The following is a 24299-nucleotide window of genomic DNA, read 5'->3' as shown; positions in this document are numbered from 1 at the left end:
CAGTGCGCCGCTTGGGAAGCGCAGCGGCGCTCCTGCCCAAGGGTTCGGATCCCACATACAGACCGGTTCCCGCTCACTGGCTGAGCGAGGTGCGGGAGCAACACCGAGGGTTGCGATCCCGTTGCCGGTCCCGGGCCGGTACGGGCGCGACACTGAGGGTTGCGATCCGTTGCCGGACACGGAAAAAGACAAAAAAAGAAAAAGAAAAAGATTTAAGGCAATTTTTTTTTCCTTTTTGTCTTTTTTACTGACCGGCAACAGATCGCAACCCTCAGTGTCGCGCCCGTACCGGCCGGGACCGGCAACGGGATCGCAACCCTCGGTGTTGCTCCCGCACCTCGCTCAGCCAGTGAGCGGGAACCGGTCTGTATGTGGGATCCGAACCCTTGGGCAGGAGCGCCGCTGCGCTTCCCAAGCGGCGCACTTATCCAGTGCGCCACCGGGCCGGCCCAGCCTTAAATCTTTTATAGGTATATATTTAGGTCTATAAACTGGTATAAAGTTTCCTCTTTTTCATTTCTATCTAAACAGATTGCACTTTTTTTATTTTTTATTTTTATTTTTTCCTTTTTTTTTTGTCTTTTTTTGTGTCCGGCAACGGATCACAACCCTCAGTGTCGCGCCCGTACCGGACCGGGACCGGCAACGGGATCGCAACCCTCGGTGTTGCTCCCACACCTCGCTCAGCCAGTGAGCGGGAACCGGTCTGTATGTGGGATCCGAACCCTCGGCAGGAGCGCCACCGCGCTCCCAAGTGGCACACTGTAGCACTGTGCCACCGGGCCGGCCCATGCACTTTTATTTTTATAGTTCTTCTTTAAGAAGGATTAAGGAGGGTATTTTAAAATTTTTGTTTTAATTATGAAATATTTCACACATAGCAGAGAATATATACAACACATGTGGCATGTCAGGAATAATAAAACAAACATCTCTGTAATACCCAATGCCTAATAATTCTTTGCTTGTTGAACAGAGATATTCTTGGTCTTTCTCTGACAAATCCATTTGGATTTTCTGTAACCAGAAGTCCTGGCCACTCTTACTGGCCAGTTCAAATCTTCGGGACCATTTGTGTGGTGGTAAAACAGCAAGTGGTAAGAGCAAAAACAGTTTCTGATCCTGGGAGCACGGAACATGTTCACCTGAATGTTTTTGCCCTTTGTTGAGGTAAAGACAGGAGGGCCTTCTGATCTGTGGGCTCCCAGTTTAGGACTCCCCCGATATTTAGCCCAGGAAGAGGAGCTATGAACAGGCCCCATCAGGACCAGAGACACGTGACCAGGTACACTCTCCTCCAACATTCCACTGGCTGGTGTGGACCAAGCATCCCAGGAAACCATACAAACTGGACTCTATTATATTGGCCCCTGCTCCTCTCTAGCCCAGAGATGAGCCAAGTCCTGTGTTTTTACCTCCAGCAATCCAAGCAGAGCCTGCAGCCTCGAATACACCCTCCATGTGCAGACATAGCCCAACATGAAACAACTATCCCATATACAACCAACAGTACTCTCAACCTCCCCCAATGAGACAAGCAAAATCCCATCTGATACTGTATTCAGCTTCAAATCCAGGATTTTGCTTCACCAGGAACAGATGTCTATCCTTGTAATCTTGAAACTTATATTTACATGGTAAATTTAATCTCTACCAATACACCCAATATACAATGGTAGAAGGGGAGAAAGTCACCACAATATAAACTTTAATTTAATTAAGGGAAAAATCAATATACATGGCCATAGGTCAAAAGCGCATACTTCATGTGGTAGGCAAAGACTGCAAGAAGTCACATTCTGGACAGTGCAGTGAATACTGTGGCCAGTCAAAGAGTTGCTTTGGTTATGTCTTTTGGACAGTGTCTCCCTTACTCACTGTTCTCTATGGCCAAGCCTGAGGAGGAATGATTTGGGGATGATTTTCTTCCTGGAGTTGCATTTAAGCACTTCCCTTTCTGTTGATGTCATTACTAACATCTGAAATTGCCTTAGTCTATGAGTGATCACAGCCCTTGATGGCCAGCTTTAGAGTTCTGTGATAAAACCACCCCATCTTAATTTTAATTTTTCAATTTCTCTGAAATTCATTACTTGAATAGTAATTGTATTAGTTTCCTACATTTGCTGTGCCAAATTATCACAAATTTAATGGCTTAAACGATATACATCGGGGCCGGCCCGGTGGCGCACTGGATAGTGCGCCGCTTGGGAAGCGCGGTGGCGCTCCCGTCCGAGGGTTCGGATCCCACATACAGACCGGCTCCCGCTCACTGGCTGAGCGAGGCGCGGGAGCAACGCCGAGGCTTGCGATCCCGTTGCCGGTCCCCGGTCCGGTACGGGGGCAACACTGAGGGTTGCGATCCGTTGCCGGACACGGAAAAAAGACAAAAGACAAAAAAAAAAAACAAAAAAAAAAAACCGATATACATCTATTCTCTTACCAGTCTGAAGATCAGAAGTCATTAAAATGGGGCCACAGATCTGCATATTGCTTCTGGAGGCTCCAGGGGAGAATGACATGTCAATTTCTTCTTTTCTTTTTTTTTTTTCTTGGTCCCACAGTTCATTTTACTTTATTTTATTTTATGTTGGTCAAATCAATATTATTAGCATATATATTATCACAAATTGTACTTATTCTTTATGCCTCTTATCCAATCTCTCCCCATCCCCCTCTACTTCCCCCTCCCACCTCTGATAACACTAGATTTCTTCTCTCCTCCTGAAAGAGTAACAAATTTGTTGATCTGCTGCCTAGATGATCTGTCCAGTGCTGAAGAGGTGTGTTCAGGTCCCCCACTATTATCGTAGAGCAGAAGCTTCTTCTGTCACTCTGGAATGGGCTTTATGGAGAGAGACACCCTCTTCTTTTCTTTGGTCTCTGCTGGTGATTCTCCTTGTGTCAATGCACTGGAGTGTCTGGTGGGCCATCTGCCTGGTGGTTGTAGCATCTAGCTGCTTTTGTGGTAGCTGTGGCTATTGTGGTGGCTGTCGTGAGCCACCCACACGGAAGTGGTGTTTTTGGCGTTCTCCTTGCCTGGTTGTGGGAGGAGGGGTAGGCTGGCTCCATCTGTTTTTACATGCTAAGATGTTGTTGTGGAGGAGCTGGGTGGGAGGGGGAGAGCAGAAGGGGGAAAGAAATAGGGCGGGAGAAGGAGGAAGGGGGAGTGTGGTTGAGGCCTGTGGCAGCCCCCTCATTCCTGCAGTGGAAACCAGGGGCTTCTAGTGGTGGTTTGGTCATTGCTGGGCTGAATGCAGATGTCAGGGGGTGTGGAAGAAGCCCTTGGCCCTCCACCATCCTGTCTCAAAAGCCCGGGATATTTCCTGCAGCGGCTCAGTGGTCATTGCTGGGCTGAGTGTGGGGACTGTGGCCGAGGCCCTTGGCCCCCCACTGTCCCGGTTTGGGGCCTAGGGCACTTCCTGCAGTGGCTTGGTGGTTGTCGATATTGGGGGGCATGACTGAGGGCTCCAGCCCTCTCCCATCCCTGGCTTGGGAGCTCTGGGAGCTTCTGGTCCTTCTAGGTTTTATAGGTGTTCTTAAGTGAAGGCCTCAACCTTTACTAGTTAATATCAAACTTTGTCTCTGGTCTGTGGGTATTTTGCTTTTTCTTTCAGTTCTTTGTTGGATTATTTGCTGTTCTTACTACTGAAACTCTGAAGTGGAACTAATTTGTTGTCCTTTGCTTACTTCTAAAATGGGGGAACTTCCTGTGGAGACCAGCACTTGAGCCCTGTGGTTGAGCTAAATTGCTGCTTTGTTGCTGATTCCCTGGGGAAGGCTTTTTGTGCAGCTCAGGTTTTAATATGACTTTGTAGGTACTTTTGGGTCTTGTAGGTGGTGCACCTGGGTTGTGTGGAAACTCTGGTCTGGATCTGAGTCTTTTCAGCAAACTGCTCCCCCTGCAGTTCTATATTCCTGACGAGTCTCCACAGAGTGGGCCTGTGCTGATTGGGAGGCAGATCAGCTGTCCTTGCTCTGCGCCAGTGTTCTCCCTATGGGCCCATCTCTCCCATCACCCATACTCCAATCACTTCCCATGGGATGGGCTGTGTGCCAGATTTGTGATGGCTTTTTTCAGTTGTTTGTGATTCCTCACTCCTATGTGGGTCCACAGCAACCATGTTAGTGGTCTTGCTGGCCTGAGGGCCACCAAGACCTTCTTCTCCCCCGCAGCCTCGAAGCAACTTCACAGGAAGGGCGCAGCTACAGTTTTGCCAGCTCCTGCTCCATGGCCTCACCAGCTCTAGGCTTGAAGTGGTCACGGCTCAAAATGGTGCAAGTGGTCATTTCTTTCTCTCATCATGGCTTCTCCTGCCATAGGTCTCTCCTCCTCTTCACCTGAGCTCTAGTGGCTCCAGCTTGGCTGTTGTTACATTTTAATAGTTGTAAATTGGCTGATTTGTGGGAGAGAGTGATGGTGGGGACTGTCTACTGCACCATCTTGACTGGAAGCCCCCACCTTTTGACAAGTCCCCGTCCACGCCGGAGCAGGGCGTGCAGCGCAGCTGCTCCTCGCAGTCCGGCCGGAGTGGTGGCAAAAACTCCAAGGTGAGTGGGTCCCTGCAGGAGACTCAGTGCCTCCCTGTTAGCTGGCTGCAGGGAAGCTGGTGTCAGGGGACAGGCGCAGCTGCTCCTCGCAGTCCGGCCGGAGTGGTGGCAAAAACTCCAAGGTGAGTGGGTCCCCGCAGGAGACTCAGTGCCTCCCTGTTAGCTGGCTGCAGGGAAGCTGGTGTCAGGGGACAGCGAGGTAGAGAACACCTTCCTCGAGGGACCTCACGTGATTGGACGGCCCTAGTGTTCCAGAGATAGTCTGCATTCAGTGAAGCGAGGGCAGGACAGACAGGGGCGACCCTAGCTAGCTGTCTTCTCAGCTAAGCACTCCGGGAAGGGTCATGAGCTAGTAAAATGATTCTCCAACCACCTTTCTGTCTCTTTAGAAAGTAGGGAGCCTCACAGTCCTTGAGACTTGAAGGAGGGTGCTCTGGGTCATCTGTTTGTCCCCACCACCTTTTTCAAATCTGGTCCCTAGAGCTGGGGTAGAAGGGAACAATATATGGGACGACAATAATGCCAGAGAGAGTCCTCAGGGAACCCTGCAGAGTGCTGTTTTTAAGCTCCTCCCTGGCCATCGTCCTGCCTTACCTGTACACTAACCTGCTTGGAACACATCTGGTAGAGAGGACAGCAACAGGGCCTTTCCACCCCTCCCAAGTAAGCCAGCACTAGTACCTGGGCCCTGGGGCCTTTGGCCCAAGCATATGCCCAGGGGAGCCCTGTGCTGGGCAAGGCCAGCTGGTCATGCTTCCCCAGAGGTGTCCTTGCCCCACCCTCAGTCCTCCGGGAAGCAGGAGATATCTTTGCCCAGATGCTCCTTCAAGAAGCTTCTCTTCACCAATGGACTCACGGGGCCTGAGAAGGGGTTGGGGACCCCTAGGGGGCACGGGAGCTGGCTTCCCACCTGAACTTGTCTTTTTGACTTCTTGTTCTTCCTCTTCTTCCCCCCCATTTCCCAAATACCTTCTTTGCATGCATGGTCTTAGTCTCACAAGCGCCTCTCAAAAGTAAGCCATCTTTTGTCTCTGTCTTTTATCTCCCTTCTAGTGTTGACTTGTCTGTAGTGCTCAGCATCCCTCCCTCTGCCCCTGCCGAGTCTGGCCCAATGTCCTGCTTGGTCTCTTTCCCAGAAGGGCCGGCCTCACTGTTCCCCTGGCAGGCTGGCTTGGAAGTCACTGAGGGACCATTCCCACTGCACCCAATGTCAGAGAACAGACCCCATCCCCCGATCCTCCCCTCCCCCCATGTTTCTGCCTGCTCCCCAAACACTGCCTTTGGCTGGGAATCTCTTTTACATGGTGCCATCTTACATGGTGCCATCTAGAAGCAGAGTCCTGCCAGGGGTTTGTTTCATTCCTTTGAGGGTGGGAGACTCCATTTGGTTATACCCCATCCCTGACACCCCATCCCTGATACCCCATCCCTGATATCCCTTTGGTGGGTAATTCTGGATTTCCTGGCAGTAGTGATTGGAGATCAGCAGGAAGAGTGGTGCTGATCAAGGGTCAGGAGTTCAGGTGGATAAATTCCTGGGTGCAGTAGCAGCGACCTCAGGAGCTCTACCTACATGCTCCCCGCTCCCCCAACAGCTACTCAGTCTGGATATTCCTTCCTCCCTCCACCTACCACTCAGCCTGAGGCTCATGGTGTTCTTAGGATCCTGGATTGTGAACAGAGTGGTGACCATTGACAGTAGCCCGTCCACGCCCTGAAGACATGAGCTCAGGTCAGGGACGCAGTGCTGGGGCCCCAGGATTCCCAAGGCCTGAGGAGAACTTGGGGCGGGGAGGGTGAGCGATAGGTGTGGTAGCACGGCAGCGCTAAGGACGTCATACCTGTGGGGAGAGGAGGTGGGCTGCAGCCTGCAGAAGAGAAAGCTGATGGATGACTTAATAATAGTCCCAATTCTTGGAAGTGTTTTGGGGAGGAGGAGGGTGAACAGCTGTTCTCTTTCCTGAAGGGAGAACAAGAGGCCACATGGCTAATCCTGTAGTCTGTGACCTTTAGACTAAAAGTGCATTGTGGCTCTGAGGGTTTTAAATGGCTGTAGCTGGCTGTGGGCAGGGGAGGAGGTGCTGGGCCTGGTATGAGGTGCCAGCAGGAATTCTCTGAGTTCAGGTGGCTCAGCAGGTGCACGTGTGTCTGATATCTGGGGACAAGGTTTTGAGGTGACCCGTGTCAGCCCTTCTTGAGCCCCTCACACCAACAACATAGTTTATATGGGTACTGGGAGATGCCCGAGGCCAGCTGAGGAGAGGGCAGATGACTCAGGCTTCAGGTTTTTTCTTTTCTCTGCTGCTGTCCAGAGTCTTTGTACTCTTTTCCATCCAAAGGTGCAATAAGGTAATCTGTTGCCCAGTCCATCTACAAGCAAGACCTGGCTTTCAGAACCAACTCAGTAGTTCAGGATGTTTTTGTGAAGTCAGAGGCAGGAGAAATCCTCTAGGAGTGGGGTAGCCAGAACTCATTTCAGGAAGCAGCTGGGATTCCAAGTGGGATTTAATCAAGCTGGAATCCTGAGTCAGATTTTCGGAGAGGCAGAAGTGAGGCTTTACGGAGGGACCAAGAGCTGAGTGTGAATCAAGAGCTAATTGTGACCCCCTTTCATAAGGACCTAAGGAGGGAGGTGATCGAGCGAATCTAGATTTGCTTTCCCTTTGGAGAGACTGGGCGGAGGCAATGCCCGTCTCCAGCAGACACTCGCCCTGAGTTCTTTGGCTTCTGACACCTGCTTCCCCACCCCATTCTCTCACCATTGTTATGTCACCTCTGACCCCGCCATCCTCTAAATGCAGGATTGCTTTGTGAAGGGAGGAGCACTGCGCCACCCCAGGTGGAGTTAGTAGCAGCTGTGGTCGGTCTGGGACTTGCATATGCAGGACACACAGATTTAAGAAGGGCAACCATGAGAACCGATATAGGAATTAGGTTCTGTGCAGGCCAGGGCCAGAGAAGATTGTAAGGGAAAGCTGCAGGGGGAGGTGAAGAGAGGAGGAGGGTAGCTAGTGGGGTGGGAATACGCTCCGCCCGCAGTGCAACATCGTCTCAGGTTGACCAAACGTATCCACAGCAAGGGATCTGATAGCCAGAGCTATTTTCGCTATTATCACAGCCAGGCCACCTCCCTCCCTGGCTGCTGTCCAGGCAAGCTGGAGGGTACCTCTGCTTCTCCCTGGAGTCAGGCCTAATGGACAGTGTCTCTCCTCCCTTCTCTGGGCCTCCATTTCCTTGTTTGTTAATGTGTAGGGATAGGACTAGGGGATCACTGAGGGCACACTCCCCTGGATCTATGACCATACTGCTGAGGCCAACCCTTGCTGGGTGCAGTCCTGCCCAGAGCACTTGCATTCCCAGGACCTCCTGAATCTGTGCCCCAACCCAGCCTCCGCTCTGTAATGATGGCCTGTGGCCACTAGAGGGGGCCAGGGACTGCTTCCCTGCTCCCAGCAGCTCCTGAGGAGCCAGAGCTAGGACCTGCCCTGCCAGGGCCGGTGTGACAAATAAATCCTTGGCTTGTGCCCTGCAGTGTGTCTTCCTCCAGTGGGTGCACTGCTTCACCCTGGCACTGTGGCCCTGGCACTCCTTTGACTTTTCCCCTTTGTTTTAATCCTAATGTTTGTGGTTTTCTTTCTAGTACGACAGACTTAACCTGATCAAAGTAAGAAGATGTTGGGTTTTTTTTTTCCCTAATTCCTACTAAATGTAGAGCTCCTCTAGTCCCCGCCCTCCCCATGCTCACCCCCATCTTCCAGACTCCCTGAGCCTTTGCACAGGGAGATGTTTTTGAACATGGGGGCAGGAAACCACCTCGAGGTCGGTTTCCAGGGGCCTTGCATTCCCTTAGGTGCTTGCTCTGCAGACCTCTTCTAGGAAAGGCAACAGAATCAGCAGCTTGTCCTCAACTGCTCTGTCTTGTCCTGATGTCTCCTCCCGCATTAGCCAAATCCATTTAATAGCTGTCAGAGAAGCCCTCCCCATCCCTAGTCCTGTGCTTGCCTTCTCTCTGGCCCTGTCCTCTAGGTAGGGCATTACAGTAAACCTACAAAGGCACACAGCCTCACTTGTGCCAGTGGACACCTCTTCTGGGCCCTCCCTGTCAGGCAGTGCCCTCAAGACTCAGTCTGAAGGATGCAAGGTCACCAGATCAAGTTCACCTCCAGGAGGCTGACCAAAGTTCGGGGACACCTGCCCACAGTGGGTAGTCTTAGAGGCTACTGTGGATTTGGCTGGAGGGATGGGGCAGATAAGAAGCTCAGGGGTGACAGGTAAGAAGCCACCCAAAGCTAGTTGGTTAAGGGCAGGACCTCAAAAGTCCTCGCTTTTGATGGTACATTTCACATTTCTTTGCAGTACTTGAGAATACATGTTCTTCTATACCCTTTACAAAAGAGCAAATACCAGATCCAAAGGTATTACAGAACTAGTTAGAGACAGGACACAGGTTCTGTGATTGAGGCTCTTTGTGACTGTGAGGCTTTTTGTTCCAGATGGATTCAGAAGGGAAAAGCGTCTATGTGCTGGTACATGAAAGGCGGAAACTGTTTCCTTTGCCTCCCTGAGACAGGAAGGAGAGCACTGTGTAGGAAGACTCACTAAAGGTCTTGGGTCCCCCTAGCTCAGCCCAAGTTCCTATTGCCGCCTCTCCTCCTCGGGCCTTACACAAAGGCCAGGGCAGTGGGATGAGGAGCTAGGCTGTGGGAGATAAGAGTGTCTCAGCTGTGAAGGAGGTGTCTCGTGACCTGGTCTGGGTTTGTTGAAGCACAAGGAAACCACGGGAAGTTGAGGCTGGCAGCTCCCAGAGCGTACCTCCCTACCACTGGGAAGTGTATTTTAATGAACATCAGCACAGCCTCCTGCCCCATGATCTCAGAGTCAGGGCTGCTGTGTAAGGACCCAGGAAGCAAGACGTCCCAAGGTGCAGATCAGGTGAGCTGCAGCCTGCTGGCAGCGTCTCCCTCCTCCAGTCGTGGGCAGCCTTTGCTGAAATGTTTACTGGTGAGCTTCCAGGTCCAGGATTCCCATGTGGCAGCACCTCCCTCAGAGATGAAGTCGTTGGTTTTGAGTATTTAGATTTGTCCCCTTTACCTGCTGAGACTTCTGGATTGTAGGAGGCAATGAGGCTATGATGGGAAAATATGACTCCAGGTGGGGACATGGTGACAGGCTTTGTTGGGAAACAACCACAGAGAGCACCTTGCAGAGGGGATTGAGAGCCACCATGCCATTGGCCCCGGGCCACATTCGGCAGGTGAGGTTGGGTGTGAGAGTGAGACCATGCAGCCGCAGCCGCAGCCCCAGCCCCACCCGCCCTGCCCCTCAGCTGCCCACCTCCAGCTCCTCTGCTGACTCATTTCACCTTTAGAGCGAAGGCAGAAGGTCTCTACAGAGTTCTTCTGGTGGAACGGGAGAGCCTGGTGACGGGGGAGACAGACAACATGGCCACTAGTCATCACTGAGGTCACACTCACCCACCCTCGGGTACATAGTCACCTCTGCTCCGCCAGACACACGCACAGCAGGCATTTCAAGATCCCTCTTCTGCCTTAGGTGGAGCTGGGGCCCCTTAGCCCCAGTTGGAGGGGATCAAGGCTGCTAATTGTGTGTAGGATCTGCACTTCTATGTGGAGTTAAGGTATGGACCTGCAGGCAAAGTTGCCCTTTGCCTCATGATTGTCCACCTTAATTATACCCTAGGCAACCTTCATAAAACTGAAAATACCCAGCCCCAGTCTAAACCTATTGGATCAGCACCTCAAGGGATGGAGCGTAGGGGTGTGTGTGCATGCACACACCCACGCATGTGTATCTGTCTGTCCATCCTCCAAGTGGGATGTGCATAAAGAACCTCTGGCCATAGAGATTGGAGACAGACAAGACACAGTCTTAGCTATCCCTCTTCCTTCTCAGAAACATTCAGATCCCATTCTTCCAGGGGTTGGGGATGGAGAACATCTAAATTCTGGAGCTGGGGCAGGGTCTGGTTTTGCTGGAACTGAATTCTGGCACCGCAGGGTTGGAAAGGACCCTGAGAGGTGATCTGCTTTAATGTCCCTCCTGATGCAGAACCCCCACCCCCTGCCACTGTAGCTCAGGCGAGCATCCAGTTGCTGGGACAGAAGGAACAATTGACTCATCTGCTCCCTGAGAGCATGCTTGGAGGGTGTTTTTACGCAGTCCCTTTTCTTCCTCTATCACCAAAGTGTCCCACCCTGCCTTCTACAGAAGGACTGACTTGGAGCAGAAGGCTGGGTTGGTCTTCGTCTGTACTTGGCTTCTGGTCAGGGCCCACCTGGGGACTGGGTCTTGGATGCCCGCGGCGCATCCCTCCCCCCATCAGAAGGACCTTGTGATGGGGCTCCACCTCCCTTCTGGTTGAGCGCTAGCTGGTGCTGCTGCTGCCTGCCACCCCAGCCGCGGGGGGCTTCCAGCATGGACTGCTCCCTGGGCCTCCTTTCTGGAGCTGTCTTGAGAAAGGAGGCCCCCTCGTGAGCAGCGACATGGGAAGCATTCAGCTGCATCTGGACTCCTCCTCCCTACCCACCCTGTGCTGTCTGTGTGACCTTCCCTCTGGAGCCAGCAATCCTCTGGCCATTAGGTGCTGCTGCTGCCTGCCACCCCAGCCGCGGGGGGCTTCCAGCATGGACTGCTCCCTGGGCTTCCTTTCTGGAGCTGTCTTGAGAAAGGAGGCCCCCTCGTGAGCAGCGACATGGGAAGCATTCAGCTGCATCTGGACTCCTCCTCCCTGCCCACCCTGTGCTGTCTGTGTGACCTTCCCTCTGGAGCCAGCAATCCTCTGGCCATTCCCAGCATCCCTTCCCTGACTAATTTTACCTTCTCTTATTTTGTCCTTCCAGAAAAGCCAGAGTTGGTATAATGTAAGTATTCCTGTTTCTCTTCTTGTTGGGTACAAGTGAAGTGGGTGGGGGTGGAGGTGGCGGAGGAAGGGGAGGCGTGGAGTACAGTCTGGTCCCCCCTCAGGCTTTTCCCCTTACCAGCCCCCTTCGTGGAAACCAGCTACGATTCTGTCACAGGACAGGATGGCCCTAGGGAAGGCCGGTTTGATTAGGGGACACCAAGGAGGGATGGCCTACCTTGTCCCCTACCTCACCTGGACTCCCGGACAAGGCTCTTCTGATCCTAAAGGAGGAGATTGGGCAGGGGAGTGGCCATTCCAAGGCCAGACAGAATTTCAGGAAGGGGCGGCCTTGGGGTTTGAACTTAGTTTTCTCTTAAACAAGACATTTTGGGAGAAATGCAGCCAGAAAACTTTCCCCCATCTGTAGAGAAGCTGTCCCATGTGATGGATTTTGACTTCTGCCCAAAGTACCCCCTCAATAGCTGCAGCAGCATGCTCCTTCCAGAATACATCTGCTGCCCCTAGGTCTATGGAGAAGGGGTAGCCGGGGCCATTTCATAGGTTATCCATGGGGTGTTTTGTGTTTGGGGTGCTTTGTGGGGTAAGCAGTTCCTGCCCAGGCCACAGCCTCTAGGCCACATGGGCTGGGTGGTGAGATTTTGAACTTCTCCCTGAAGGGCAGCTGGCTGTCTCAGCCAGCCCCTGCCCTCTGGGACTGCACGGTGGAAGGTGGTTTGTAGCCCTGGCCTAGCCTCAGACTGTCCTTCCTTCTCTGAGCCCACCTGTCTTCACCCTTGACTGATTGATCACGCCAGTGCCACCTTCTGCTCCCCGCAACACCAGCTTCTGTCAGGAAGGTGGCTGTGCGTGGCAGAGTTGAGAGGGCACTCTGGTTAAGGGGAGGCAGGCTGGGGAGAGGCTGGGTTTAACGTGGGGATGTGCGTCCAAGTCACTTGGGTGGGCTGTGTGTGTGTTTTCCTACATGGTGCTCTGTGGTAAGGTCAGCATGTGCAAATTAACCCTGTGGCTTCCGGTCTCCTGCTGCTTGGTGGCCAGGCCTATCCAGGGGGCTGCAGATTGATCTGCCAGCCTTAGCCCTGCCCAGTACCCTATACAAGGCAGAAGTTGATGGGCTGTGTGGGTGAGAGTGGAGTTGGGGGCTCAGACGGCCTGGGGTGGGAGAGAAGCCAGGCTCCACCCCTCCCCCTTGACCCACCATGGGGGTCACCTGGCCTCCTGGCGTCCCCAGAGCTCACGTCCTGGGGGAGAGAGAAGTGGGTGTGTGGGCTCTGCTTCCGGGAAGCTGCCCCAGCCACGCTGTCCTGGGGACTGCAGCGTCTTTGCCCAGAATCCCTTCCACCCTTTTGAGCGGCTCTGCACAAATTAGTGCCTGCAATGGTGCCCAGGAAAGCGCGGCAGCAGGCCTGGTAGACAAGTAAGCGGCCCCTTTTGGGCATGGAGGTTCTCTTCCTCTCATCTTCCCATTCCTCTCTTTTTGTTGCTCTTTAGCTCAGGCTTTTCTGTTTTGTCTCAGTTTTCCCTTGCTCGTATTCTTCTCTATGCTTTGCTCTCTGATACCCCCTCTCTTTTATATTTCTCCCCCTCCATTTTCTTCTCCTTTCTCTGGTTTTCATTCTCGCACCTGGCTTTCTCCTCTCTGATTGTAACAGGTTTTGCTTTCTCTCTCTCCTTTTCTTCTTCCCTCATCCTCTCAGCCCTGATTTCTTCTCCCTCACCCCACACCTAAGAGCTGGTGTCTGAGCACCAAACGTAGTGACAGGCCAGAAGCAGATGCTGCCTCCTGCCTGAAGCATGGGGCTGGGCCAGCTACCATCTGGGGGTCCAGAAGTTGGGGATTGCAATGACAGATGTGCCAGGCAGTGAAGGAGCCAGGCATGACCAGAGCCCTGGTTCCTGACTGCTCCTACCTTCAAATCATCCTTCAGGATGCCTCGTTTCCCGGTCCTGTCCCTCCTCTCACCCCTTACTAACCCTAGGCCATCTCCTTTTATCCTCCCCCCCTTACCCCAGATGAATTACAGAAACATCTTGACTCTCCATTCAGCTCAGATCACTAGTTCTCAGAGGCCAAGCGCACAAGGGGCTCTTGGCTGAGGAGCGTTTAGTGGGCTCCCCACCTCCTGGGCTCCTGCTCTCACACTGGGGTTCTTCCAGGAACTCAGTGGTGCAGACATCATCGGACATATCTACAAATGTCTTCCCACTGTCCCCTCTTCCTCTGCCACTGGATGTGGGGTCTCCAGGCAGCCCTTTTCTCTGCCTGCTACGTGGCTCCTGGTGTCTACCTTCCAGCCCGGCACAGTCCTCTTACTGGTCCTGCTGAACATTCACTGTGGACGTCCCGACTCAGGGTTGGTGCAGGGAGCAGGACAGAACAAACGTGGACGAGGGAGGTAGAGATGGCAGGTGGACACTGGAAAGAAGAGGCAGAGGCTGAGAGGTGGCAAGGGGCCTGCAGTCACCTGAACCACAGGTGGCAGGAACTGCGCCTGGGATTTCTCACATTTCCTCCGTGTGTTTCCAGCATGAGAAGCAGCACATCTGGAGGATGATCAGCAGCTGCCGTAGTAGCCAGTTGAAAGTAGCACCGAGAATGGGCTGCTCGGAAGGGAGCCCCCCGTTAGAACCCTGCCTCTTCCTGGGGCCGTGACAGACGCCCTGGCTTGGAGTTTTTCCACTGTTGGTATCTGTGAAGGAAGCAAGATGCTGCCTGTCCCACACTGTAGCAGCTGATCCCCGTACGTCTGCTTCGATAGCTCCAACGCACTTACCTGTGCACGATGGCCTGGGCTCGGCTGTGCTCCTGGGCACAGTTGCCTGACTAGAACAGGAAGCCACAACCAGGTGTTTCCCCAGAGCCACCTGCGCCCTTGGGTGGCCAGACACCTGCTCCGTCAGTGTGCTGAGCACGTGTCTGTGCTGTCCTGTTCGGATGCTTCATCAGAAAATTCACCCGAAAAACCCCAGTCCCCAGCACCCCGCACCCGAGGATCCATTTACATTTCTTCAAGAGGCCCTTGCTGTACCCCTGTTGCTTCCACCTGGTTTTCCGTTTTCCCCCAGCCTGCTTAGTCCTACTGCCTTACATCTGCACTGCCCTGGGCTGGTTGGAGTCTGACCTGCAGGAAGCCTCTCTGTGTGGCTCCTCAGCTCTGCTGACAGCCGTCTTTATAATCTCTCTCCAGCTATTCTGGTTCCTGAGGCTCCACCATTGCACTAGCAGTCCTTCAGATAGGAAAAGGCCTTGTCATCCCCAGCCCTGGGGCAGGTTAGAAACCCCTGGCTGGGTTCAGAGCAGTGAGGCGAGTGCTCTGAGCATTGCTGACCACACTGAGAGCACCTCAGGCCCCTGGAGCAACCTGGCTCTGCTGTGAGACGAAGCCCCCCCGCCACCTCCCTGCCCACGCTCCAGCCTCCTTCACCCGCCATCGGTTTGCTGTAGACAAAAGCATTTTGCTTTTACAGGGTTAGCCAGGGAGGAGTTGTCACCACTGTGACGAACCACTTAGTGTAAAGAGCGGGTCACATGGAGGGAAGTGGCTGGACCCCAGGGACACATAGAAGGGCGGTGGCGGGTGAGTTTCAGGTCAAGAGTGGGTTGGAGGCCAGGCCATCTACAGCTGCCCTGTGTCCCTTGCAGGCCCAATTACACCTGCTCCCCCTACCCTAACTCCAGTTTGCCACCCGATTTTATGCATGGTGGTTTCCAGCTCAGGAGACACAGCCCAGAGATGGAAGGGTAGGTAGAAACCAGCTTTGCCTTCAGCAGGGGCCAAGGATAGAGGTGGGACCTCCTTGTCAGGGCCCATGGGGCAAGAGGGTACAATCTGCCCCCAAAGATGGCCCCTCCTGGGCGTAGTGGGCTTGTCTCGGGTGAAGCACAGGGTCACAGAGGTCCTCTTCCTGTGCCGCAGGTGCCTCCTCCGTCTCTTCTCTGTGGCTCAGTCATCTCCATAGCAACCCAGGGAAGGGGCATTTCTGAGATCAGAGGACAGAAGCCCAGACCCCAGCAGGTGCCAGAACTTAGCAGCCAAGTTGCATGATACCCCGTCTCCATTAGGAGTGCCAGCTTTATGGAGGGGAGGAAGGGACAATGCGAAACCTCTGGAATGACCAAGAGCAAAAGAACAAAATTTTATAGGAACAGAACTCAGGGTGTTGGGGGGGCAGTGAGGAAAGTGGGAGAGCCGAAAGGGGAGCTGCTGATGACAGCAAGCCTGGCAGCCTGGTGTCTTCCCCAGAGGCCGTCTCAGCTTCCTCTGCCTCCTCTGCCTCTGTCCACCTCCCTTCTGTATTCACCATTGACTTGAAGAGTCTTCCTGACCCCTGCTCCCTGACCCCGTCCTGAACTTTCTCCAGAGTGGTCCCTCCTCTCCAAATGAGACTCTACTCCCAACCCCATTCCTTCTTCCACCCTCCTGCGCTGCACCCGTACCTGCCCTCAGTCTCTCAGTCACTCCCTCTGTGTCCCACATTGGGCTTCCACGTACCCGGATTTGGCTGGAGGACCAGAGTTTGTCTTGCAGATCTTAACAGCTTTCTTCCTAGGTGAGGTCCGGGCTGCACCAAAACCTGTATTTCTTTCCTGGGCTCCTCCGCCCCCTCCTTCCTGCTGCACCTGGGAAGGGGGTACCACTTGGTCCCAGCTCCCTGTGTTTGCCATAGAGTTAATGTTTAGCCCAGGGCCAACTTGCTCTCCCCAGGATCCTGCCCTGCCCCACCCAGCCATTGGTGAGGGGGTGGAGGAGACAGGCTGGTACAGGCTGAGACTCATCTCCCAGGGGGTTACCCTCAGGGTGTGTCCTGGCCCTTTATCACCCCTTACAGCCCACATAGTCATCTGGCCTGTAGCAATACTCAAATGCTCCCAGGGAATTACCATAAGGATCCAGAGCCTCATGGATCTATCTACTGCCTAGATCTTTAGGTCCTGTGTGGCCCTGAAGAGAGGCATTCCAGTCACCCTGGAAAATGGGATGGCTGCGTTGGCCTAACGCACTGCTGAGGATAGGCTGCCACGCAGGGTGGAGAGGAGCTTTTGTGTGCTAGACAGTGTTGGCCTCTGAGAAGCCATACTAATCCCTATAGGATTAGGGTTCTCTGCATGTTGTATGCATAAAACACGTTGTAAATAGAAACAGTTTGAAAAATGGATAAGGAATGCATTCATTTGGTGAACAATATTTTTGAAGGCCTGGCATTCGAAATACATCATGCTAAGTGCTTTGGAAGATATGAAACTGTTTGAGACTCAGGTCCTTCCTGGAGAAGGTGGTAGTCCAGTGGTGTAGTTTACCCTGCACGGTGAATAGCAGCGTTGGCTGTGTCCAGGGGGTGTCCATCTACAGAGGGGAGTGGAGGTTTGTTAACAGAGGGTTTGGAGGAGGATTTAGATTCTTTCTCTACTTTCTTCTACTGTTTACTCAGCAGAACCAAGGTTCCTCTGAATCAGCATCTTTGGGCTGGGACTCAGGCATCTACCTTTTTTAACGTGTTCATTGGGTTATTTTTAAGTACACTGAAGTTTAAGTGCTGAGACTCCTGGGACAAAGGCAGCATTTTTCATCCAGTGCAGGCCAGAAATCCCCTGGCCAGGTCAGGTAGCTGGGGAGGAGGAGGGAGCTGCCCCTTTTTAGTCAAGGGTCTGACTTTTCCCAGGAATCCACATCTTCCCAGCCCCAGGACTGTCTCAGCCAAGCCCCGAGTTTCTCTGTCTGGAGCCTTCCCGGCCCCTCTTGGCCTGGCTCCCGTTGTTTCTGGATTTGGCTGCCTCCTTTTCACAGGGGGCCACATTCCCTGCTTTTAGCATTGCTACTTTGCCCTCAGGGTCTGAGCAGCTGTCTGGGAATCTTCTTGACCTAGATCCCCCTCCTGCTTGTGCCAAAGGTGAGGCAAGGTCCCTGGAAAGGAAGGAGTTGCCTCGGACAGACCCCAAGGCTGTTGGCCTCAACTTCTCTGGGCGGTCTGCCCACCAGCACATCCGAAACTAGATCAGCCAGACTCCCATGTGTGCCCCTGCTGCTCTGCTGCTGCAGTGAAGGTGGTAGACGGGTCCATGAGGGGAGAGCATGTCTCCAAGAAGTCCCTGGCTGGTTGAGTCTCAGGTCTCAGATTTCAGATTTCATCATAACAGCAGTGCCCCTGGCACCGCCCTCTCCCCTCCCCCACTTGGAGCTCTAGCCAGCAACTTTCCATTGCAGGAAACATCTGCTGGGGAGGCCAGGCCAGGCTGGGGGTTACTGGAGGACATTGGCCAGGACCATCACCCAGATCCTGTAACTTGAAGCATGTGTAGGGCTCAGGCCCTGCCCGCCCACCCGCCCTGCCTTCTGCCTCCCTCCCGCCACTGGCAACTCTAACAAAGAAGCTATTTGCTGGTCGGTCTGGGGGAAAGGGGTGTGTGTAGGGGTGGGGGTGAGCGCCGGCCCTGTTGCCACAGCCAGTGGTGGCCGCTCTGCCTGGGTGAGAGCTGTGAGTCATAGTGACCATTGCCCGCCCTGGGTAGAGACTGCACATTGATTAAACGTGCCACTCTACGGGACAGACTGGGACTGGGGAGCTGGGCATTCGATTCCCTCTGGTGCTTCAGACCAACTATATGTCACTCTGCCACATGTAAGTACGGTGGGGCTGGACCCCTGGACCTGGCTGTGGCTCATCCTTTTCCTGCGAAGCCTGGCTGTTCACCCAGGGGCCTGCCCTGCACAGCCCTCTGCTGGCTGTGTGCACCTGCATGTCGTCTGCATCCTCAGGCCTTTCCAGGTCTCTTGGGTGACTGTCTGCACTGACCAGGAGGAGGTGTGTGGCCACACCCCTTCTAGCCTACCTTCAGCCCCAAGACCAGAAGAGGAGGACAAAGGAGAGACTGGCTAGCCAGCTTGTCCCAAGAACCATGCTGACCACATCCTCTCACCTGTGACGCTGTGCTCTGGAAACACAGCCCTAGGAGGGGAAAGAACATCATTCAGGACCATACAGACCTTCTGCCAGGAAGTGAGAGGTCACCCATCTGCCTTCAGTCCAGGCGAGACTGATTGTTTTCATCCTGTGAGGACAGTTGGGAGTCAGAGCTCAAGGCGCCGGGTACATTGGAGGAGCAGCCGTGGATGCAATGGAATCTTTGATGGAATCTGGGGTCCTCTGGAGCCTCCTGCTGAAGCAAGAAAGCCAGGCATTGCGGTGGTACCTGAAGAGGTTTAGTGACATACCTGCTGGGGCCGAGCACTGCTGCTGGCATGGATCTGAGGAAATCCCAGCCGTGAGTGTGAGACTCGGTTTCTCTGTGTCTCTGTGACAGTTCTGCACCTTTGTCATGCCCCATTTGCCTCTGCCACACACAGGCCCCAGATTTAACAGTCCTTGAACCAAAATTCTTTGGCCATTTAAAATTAAAGTAGGTGAGCCATGCTTTACCTATGGAGGAGATTGCTTCAAGAGTGCAGGGGTGGGAGGGAGGGGCCGTGGGCTGTGGCATCAGGGCACACAGTGGCCAAGGGTGCCAACCTGGGGTGTCTGAACTTCATGCTCCAGTGGGCAGAGGCTAGCCTGCTAGAGTAAGGGCGTTCGTTTGCAAGCCTGGACCAAGGAGTCTGTGGCAACAGCTGACTTCAGAGGCGAGACTGGAGGTGTCCCCCCTCTCCCTACCGCTGCAGACTTGTGCCCCGCAGAGGACAGAAGTGGCTCCCTCGACTTACCTGCAGGTTGGAGCTTGTGACCAGACTCCCTACGCCTCTGCCTCTGTACGTGTCTGAGTTCTCACTGGATATGAGAGAAGCAAGGGGGAGAGGGCAAAATGGAAAGAAGACCAGAAATAGGAGGATTTGGGCTTTGGGTGACTGGATACCTGATGTCCTGTTTCACCTGAAGGGGGCTTGGGGCCACCTGGGAGGCTGCTCCTCAGGCTAATATTGGAACTTTGTAAATTTAGATTCCTAGGGGCACAGAAGGTTCGTAGGGACCCCAAAGCAGGTGAACATCTCGTCCCTGAGAGGATATGCTCTTGTGGGGAAGCCCTGCTCTTTTCCTCTTGGCAGAAGGATGGGGAGCGGTCACTCTCCAGAGGCAGCATAGACCAGGATTCTGAGCCTCGGCTCGGATGCCACTCAGTCACTCAGTAACTGCGTGCCCTAGGCAGCTTGCTTACCCTCTCTGTGCTATAATTCCTCGTGTATAGAATAGGGCACTGGCAACTCTATGGTCACATGCAGTGATGCGTGCACAGGGCTATGGCTGTGCTTGGTTCGTGGTGGTAACTTAGTCCACGTTAGCCAAATAGCAGCTCTAGAAGGTCAGTTAGACATCATGAGGAACTTACTGACAGTCAGGTGGTCAAGCTATGGCTTTCAGCATTCTAAGAGGCTGGGGGCTACCAAGATCGGATATTTCAGTACCAGTTTGAAATGAATATGGGGACCAGAGGAGTGTTGTATTCTGAGGTCTTTTCTAGCCATCAAAGTCATGGGACAGGCCGGCTTCTAGATACTCACTCCCATTGGCCCTGATGCTTGGTTCAAATATAGGGCAGGTGATTTTGGAAGCTTGGGACTCTGTGACAGCACAGCATTGCTTTGGGGAAGGTGACGGCACCTACTATTGCAGGTGCAACTCATTTTGTAAATAAGCTAAGAGCAAAAGTTTAAAATTCAAATAAACTGTAGACAAAGTGGATTGGAAGCACTCTCTTCTCTCCCTCTTTGGGAAATTCCCCAAACCAAAGCCATGCCATTTTCTTCCTCCCTGACTTCCTGAACCACTCCTCTTCTCTCCAGCACAGAGACCATCTGGCCGTAGCACAGTTGGGCAGCGCAGGTTGCAAATGTGGTGGGCCACAGCCATGGCTTCCTTGTGGTCCATGTAGCTTTACAGAAGCTAAAAAATGAAAAGCCCAAAACTCACTTTCTCGTCACCACAGCTGTGTGCCAGTGGTTTCCTGGGGAAGTAAGAAAGTGTAAATGTCCAGGACCCATGTGTCACCATCTGCAGGATACCCTGTCCTCAGTTACACACTCTGGTGTCCATAGATCAGCATGTCGCCAGATGGGGTGCAGGTGTCTCTCTGTTGTCATGTGTGACTCTTCCTGGGTTTTGCACTTGTTTTTATGTATCATCCTTGGGTGCCCTTCATCTATGGATATGTATCTTTTTTTAATTTAAATTTTTTTGGGTGGCTGGCTGGTACAGGGATTTGAACCCTTGACCTTGGTGTTATCAGCACCGCACTCAAACCATGTGAGCTAACTGGCCAGCCCTATTTTAATTTTAAAAATTTTAAGATTGTGGGCCGGCCAGGTGGCGCACTGGATAGTGCGCTGCTTGGGAAGCGCAGTGGCACTCCCGCCCGAGGGTTCGGATCCCACATACAGACCGGTTCCCGCTCACTGGCTGAGCGAGGCGCGGGAGCGACACCAAGGGTTGCGATCCCGTTGCCGGTCCCCGGTCCGGTACGGGGGCAACACTGAGGGTTGCGATCCGTTGCCGGACACAGAAAAAGATAAAAGACAAAAAAAAAAAAAAAAAAATTTAAGATTGTAAGCCCTCAAAGGGAGAGGATTCCTGCCTATTTAACTGGCTCATGGAATTTCCAACGAGGATTTGCTAGGGCAGTTTATGGATATGAGCCTGCACTGATGCACCCAAGAAAGCTAGGTGGGCTGTGGGAAGTGGGTCTAGGACCAGGGATCTGCCACTGATCAGCTGGGGACCTTGAGAAGGGGGCTTCTCTCTGGCCTTAGTTTCCTCATTGGGTTGGATTAGATAATCTTGTAAGGATGAGGAAGGATGTTGGGTCCGTCTAGGGTGCCAAATGTGCTTTAAAATTCTCTACCTGTGTGCTTATTCTAGCGCTGGTTTTATGTTTCATAATTTTTTTAGCACTATGTTTTATGATTTTTTTTTTTAAAAATCATGTCTTTCACACACAGCCAAGTGCTCACTGTGTTAGTCATAATAACAACTTCTGAGAGGAGCACTGGGTACCATCATACCCAGGGTCCTGCCAGGGGCTGGGGTAGTTCCTTGGGACACTGCCTCACTGTCTGGGGGTGGTGCCAGCTTGCAGAAGGCAAAACCACGAGCTCCCTGGAGGTGTCTGTCCTTCCTTTCTCTTCTTGGGATGTCATGGGCGCCTGCGTAGTATGTCTGACGTTTTCTCATTGATAGACACTGGATACAAAGTGTTTTGCAGTATCTTAGGGTCTGTGGGAGAACAACCTCATATTTGCCTTTTAACCACAAGCAAGTGCCCCTCCTGCACCTTCCTCCCTAACCCCACAGAACCTGGATCACTCCTGCTAACCTTGGCTGTTGTCATGCAGGTGTTAAGCCCCACTTACAAGCAGAGAAATGAAGACTTCAGAAAGCTCTTTAAGCAACTTCCAGACACGGAGCGCCTCATCGTTGGTGAGCTGGGTGACCTGGGAGGGGGACAGGGAGGAAGTATGGGAGTCACAGGGACAGCATCTGGTTGCTCTTGTCTAGAGGCTCTGAGCCAACCCATGTAAGCGTGTCTGTCTGGGAACAGGGAGAGAGGACGTCCAGGGCCCTGTCCACCGCTGTCAGGGCTCAGGGCTGAGCCCTACATCTGTGACAGTCTTGAGGGCCCAGCCTGGAAGGAGTCTCTGGAACTCATCTCTGCAGATGGCCAAGCGTGGGAGGGGTTGGCGTAACTGTGGATGGGGGAGGGAAGTTAGTTGAATGTTACTGGCCTTTTCTACTGCCAGCTTTCTTGGCTCCCTCTGTCATCACATTCATTCCTCTGCCTCTAGGCAGTAACATATTTCCCCACCTTTATGTTCCCCATCACAAGAGGCCAGGGACTTCCTTGGCCACTAGTCCAAGTGTCTTGCACACCTAGTCAGTAGTGGCAGTTGGGCTCCCCCAGTGCTGGTGGGGGGATGACATGCCTACTCTGCAGTGGTTTGCTGAAAATGCTTCCTGCTTCTGAGCTTCCTTGTCCCCCGTCCTACCACAGATTACTCATGTGCACTCCAAAGAGACATTCTTCTTCAGGGCCGACTCTACCTCTCTGAAAATTGGATCTGCTTCTACAGCAACATCTTCCGCTGGGAAACTCTGGTAAAGACCTGGTGCTTGCTCCCTTGGGCTGTCCCCTTGGCTATGGCTAAGCAAGCTGCCCTCCTGTCTTCCTTGTGCTCACTCCATGCTCTTCTCAAGCCTTTGCATAATTAACTCAGACATGTGTCTGAGTCTTGAAGGATACCCAATTCTGAGTCCCAATAATGGGATCTCCTCTGCCATGTCTTCCCCTCCCTCCCTCTTGGGTATGGAAGAAGTATGAAGAGCATTTGCTCTTGGCACTTGCAGGTAAACAATTTGGCATGATGCAGAAGGCAGCATAGTGGAATAGAAGGCATTGTTGGCCTCGGGACTCAGAAGAACTGGCTTGTACGCATTCTGGATTTTGCAACCAATTAGTGGTGTGGTTTTAGGCTAGTCCTTTCTCTACCTCTGTTTCCTCATCTTATAAGATGGAAAAAGATTAACTAGATGATTTTTATGGTCCCATCCCGCACCAATATTCCATGTTTCTGTAAGCGGCAAATAATGGCAGGGCCTCTGCCCATTTAGCAGACTGTAGAAATGAGGAGAAAAGCTCCCTGGACCCAAAATCAAAGTACCTCTGGCTACAGATGAGTCCCAGTCTCAACCTTACTGTGTGGCCTTTGTGAAATAAGAGGATAAACCAAATGATCTCTGAGGTGGTCCCTTCCACAGTTAGAAGTATGTGAACTGTGATTTGATTTCCTCTGTCTGCACTGGTACCACAGGAACATTCTACTAATGCTTTTTGCTTGCTATCCATTCTCTGTTCCCGTGGGGACACCAGCTGACAGTCCGTTTGAAAGACATCTGCTCCATGACGAAAGAAAAAACAGCTCGCCTCATTCCCAATGCCATTCAAGTTTGCACTGATTCAGAAAAGGTAAGTGGAGTGCAATTCTGGCCTTCCCGCTCCTCCCGCCCTTCTATACCCCACGCCCCCTACTCCTGTATTTCTGCCCTTAAATTGCCTTTATACGAGGGATAATAGGATTGGGGTGAGAGACAGTAAGGGTGATGCAGATCCACTTTCAGGAACTGCTTCCTGGGTGGCAGGGTGGTGGGAGTCTGAGCAGGGGTGAGGGGCAAGTGGTAGAACATTAGACTTGGAGCCAGAACATCTGAATTTGAGTCCTGTGACTGTAGGCATGTTATGTAACCTCTCTGAGCCTCAGTTTTCTTGTGTAAAATGGAGCCAGCAGCACCTATAGAACAGTTTTGAAGTCATATCACATATTTTAACACAATGAATTGTAAAGCAGTATGCAAATGTAGGTAGTCATCATTGCCTGTCGTAGCTGATTACATATCAGGAGGATGAGCAGTCTGATAGGAAATGGATTGTCCTTATGGGTATGGGGAGAATATGGTAGATAAAATTTAGGACAGAGGAAACAGTGATCCTTGACCTTTAACCAGAGCCCATAGACCCATAGATTTACGATTGGGGCAGACTAGCTTTCTGCTGAAGGCAAGGTCTACAATTCGCTTGGACTTGGGCAGTGCAGTGGCAGGAAGCATGAGACTTTGAGGTCAGACAGTCTTTGGTTTGAATTGTTTCTGGCAGTAACTGGCTTTGTGATCACACAAGCTAACCTTACCAGCCTGTTACTCTTTATCAGTCGTTAGCGGCTTTGTGTATTGTCTGAGGCTTTTTGCATGGTTTAAACGAAGAAGCATTTGTGAAGCACCTAGTAGGTGTCCAGTAAAATCTGGTTTTCTTTTTTTTTTTTTTTTTTTCTTTTGTCTTTTTTCCGTGTCTGGCAACGGATCGCAACCCTCAGTGTTGCCCCCGTACCGGACCGGG

General features: G+C 52.6%; 1 protein-coding gene across 1 annotated transcript in view; it reads left to right on the top strand.

The window, feature by feature from the left end:
• Nucleotides 1–3260: 3260 nt before the first annotated feature.
• The window catches only part of LOC103605762 (GRAM domain-containing protein 1B-like), a gene marked incomplete at its 3' end in the record, with an annotated part of 31392 nt that continues 10353 nt past the window's right edge, over nucleotides 3261–24299 (top strand). The window contains exons 1-7 of the mRNA XM_008590387.1: nucleotides 3261–3401; nucleotides 4456–4551; nucleotides 5544–5564; nucleotides 11412–11432; nucleotides 21748–21832; nucleotides 22404–22507; nucleotides 23280–23375. Coding sequence (XP_008588609.1) covers nucleotides 3261–3401; nucleotides 4456–4551; nucleotides 5544–5564; nucleotides 11412–11432; nucleotides 21748–21832; nucleotides 22404–22507; nucleotides 23280–23375 — 564 coding nt within the window. The remainder of the gene's footprint in view (nucleotides 3402–4455; nucleotides 4552–5543; nucleotides 5565–11411; nucleotides 11433–21747; nucleotides 21833–22403; nucleotides 22508–23279; nucleotides 23376–24299) is intronic.

This window comes from Galeopterus variegatus, unplaced genomic scaffold (genome assembly GCF_000696425.1).
Source record: "Galeopterus variegatus unplaced genomic scaffold, G_variegatus-3.0.2 Scaffold6060, whole genome shotgun sequence".
Taxonomy (NCBI): domain Eukaryota; kingdom Metazoa; phylum Chordata; class Mammalia; order Dermoptera; family Cynocephalidae; genus Galeopterus; species Galeopterus variegatus.
This window is presented reverse-complemented; position numbering and strand designations above follow the sequence as displayed.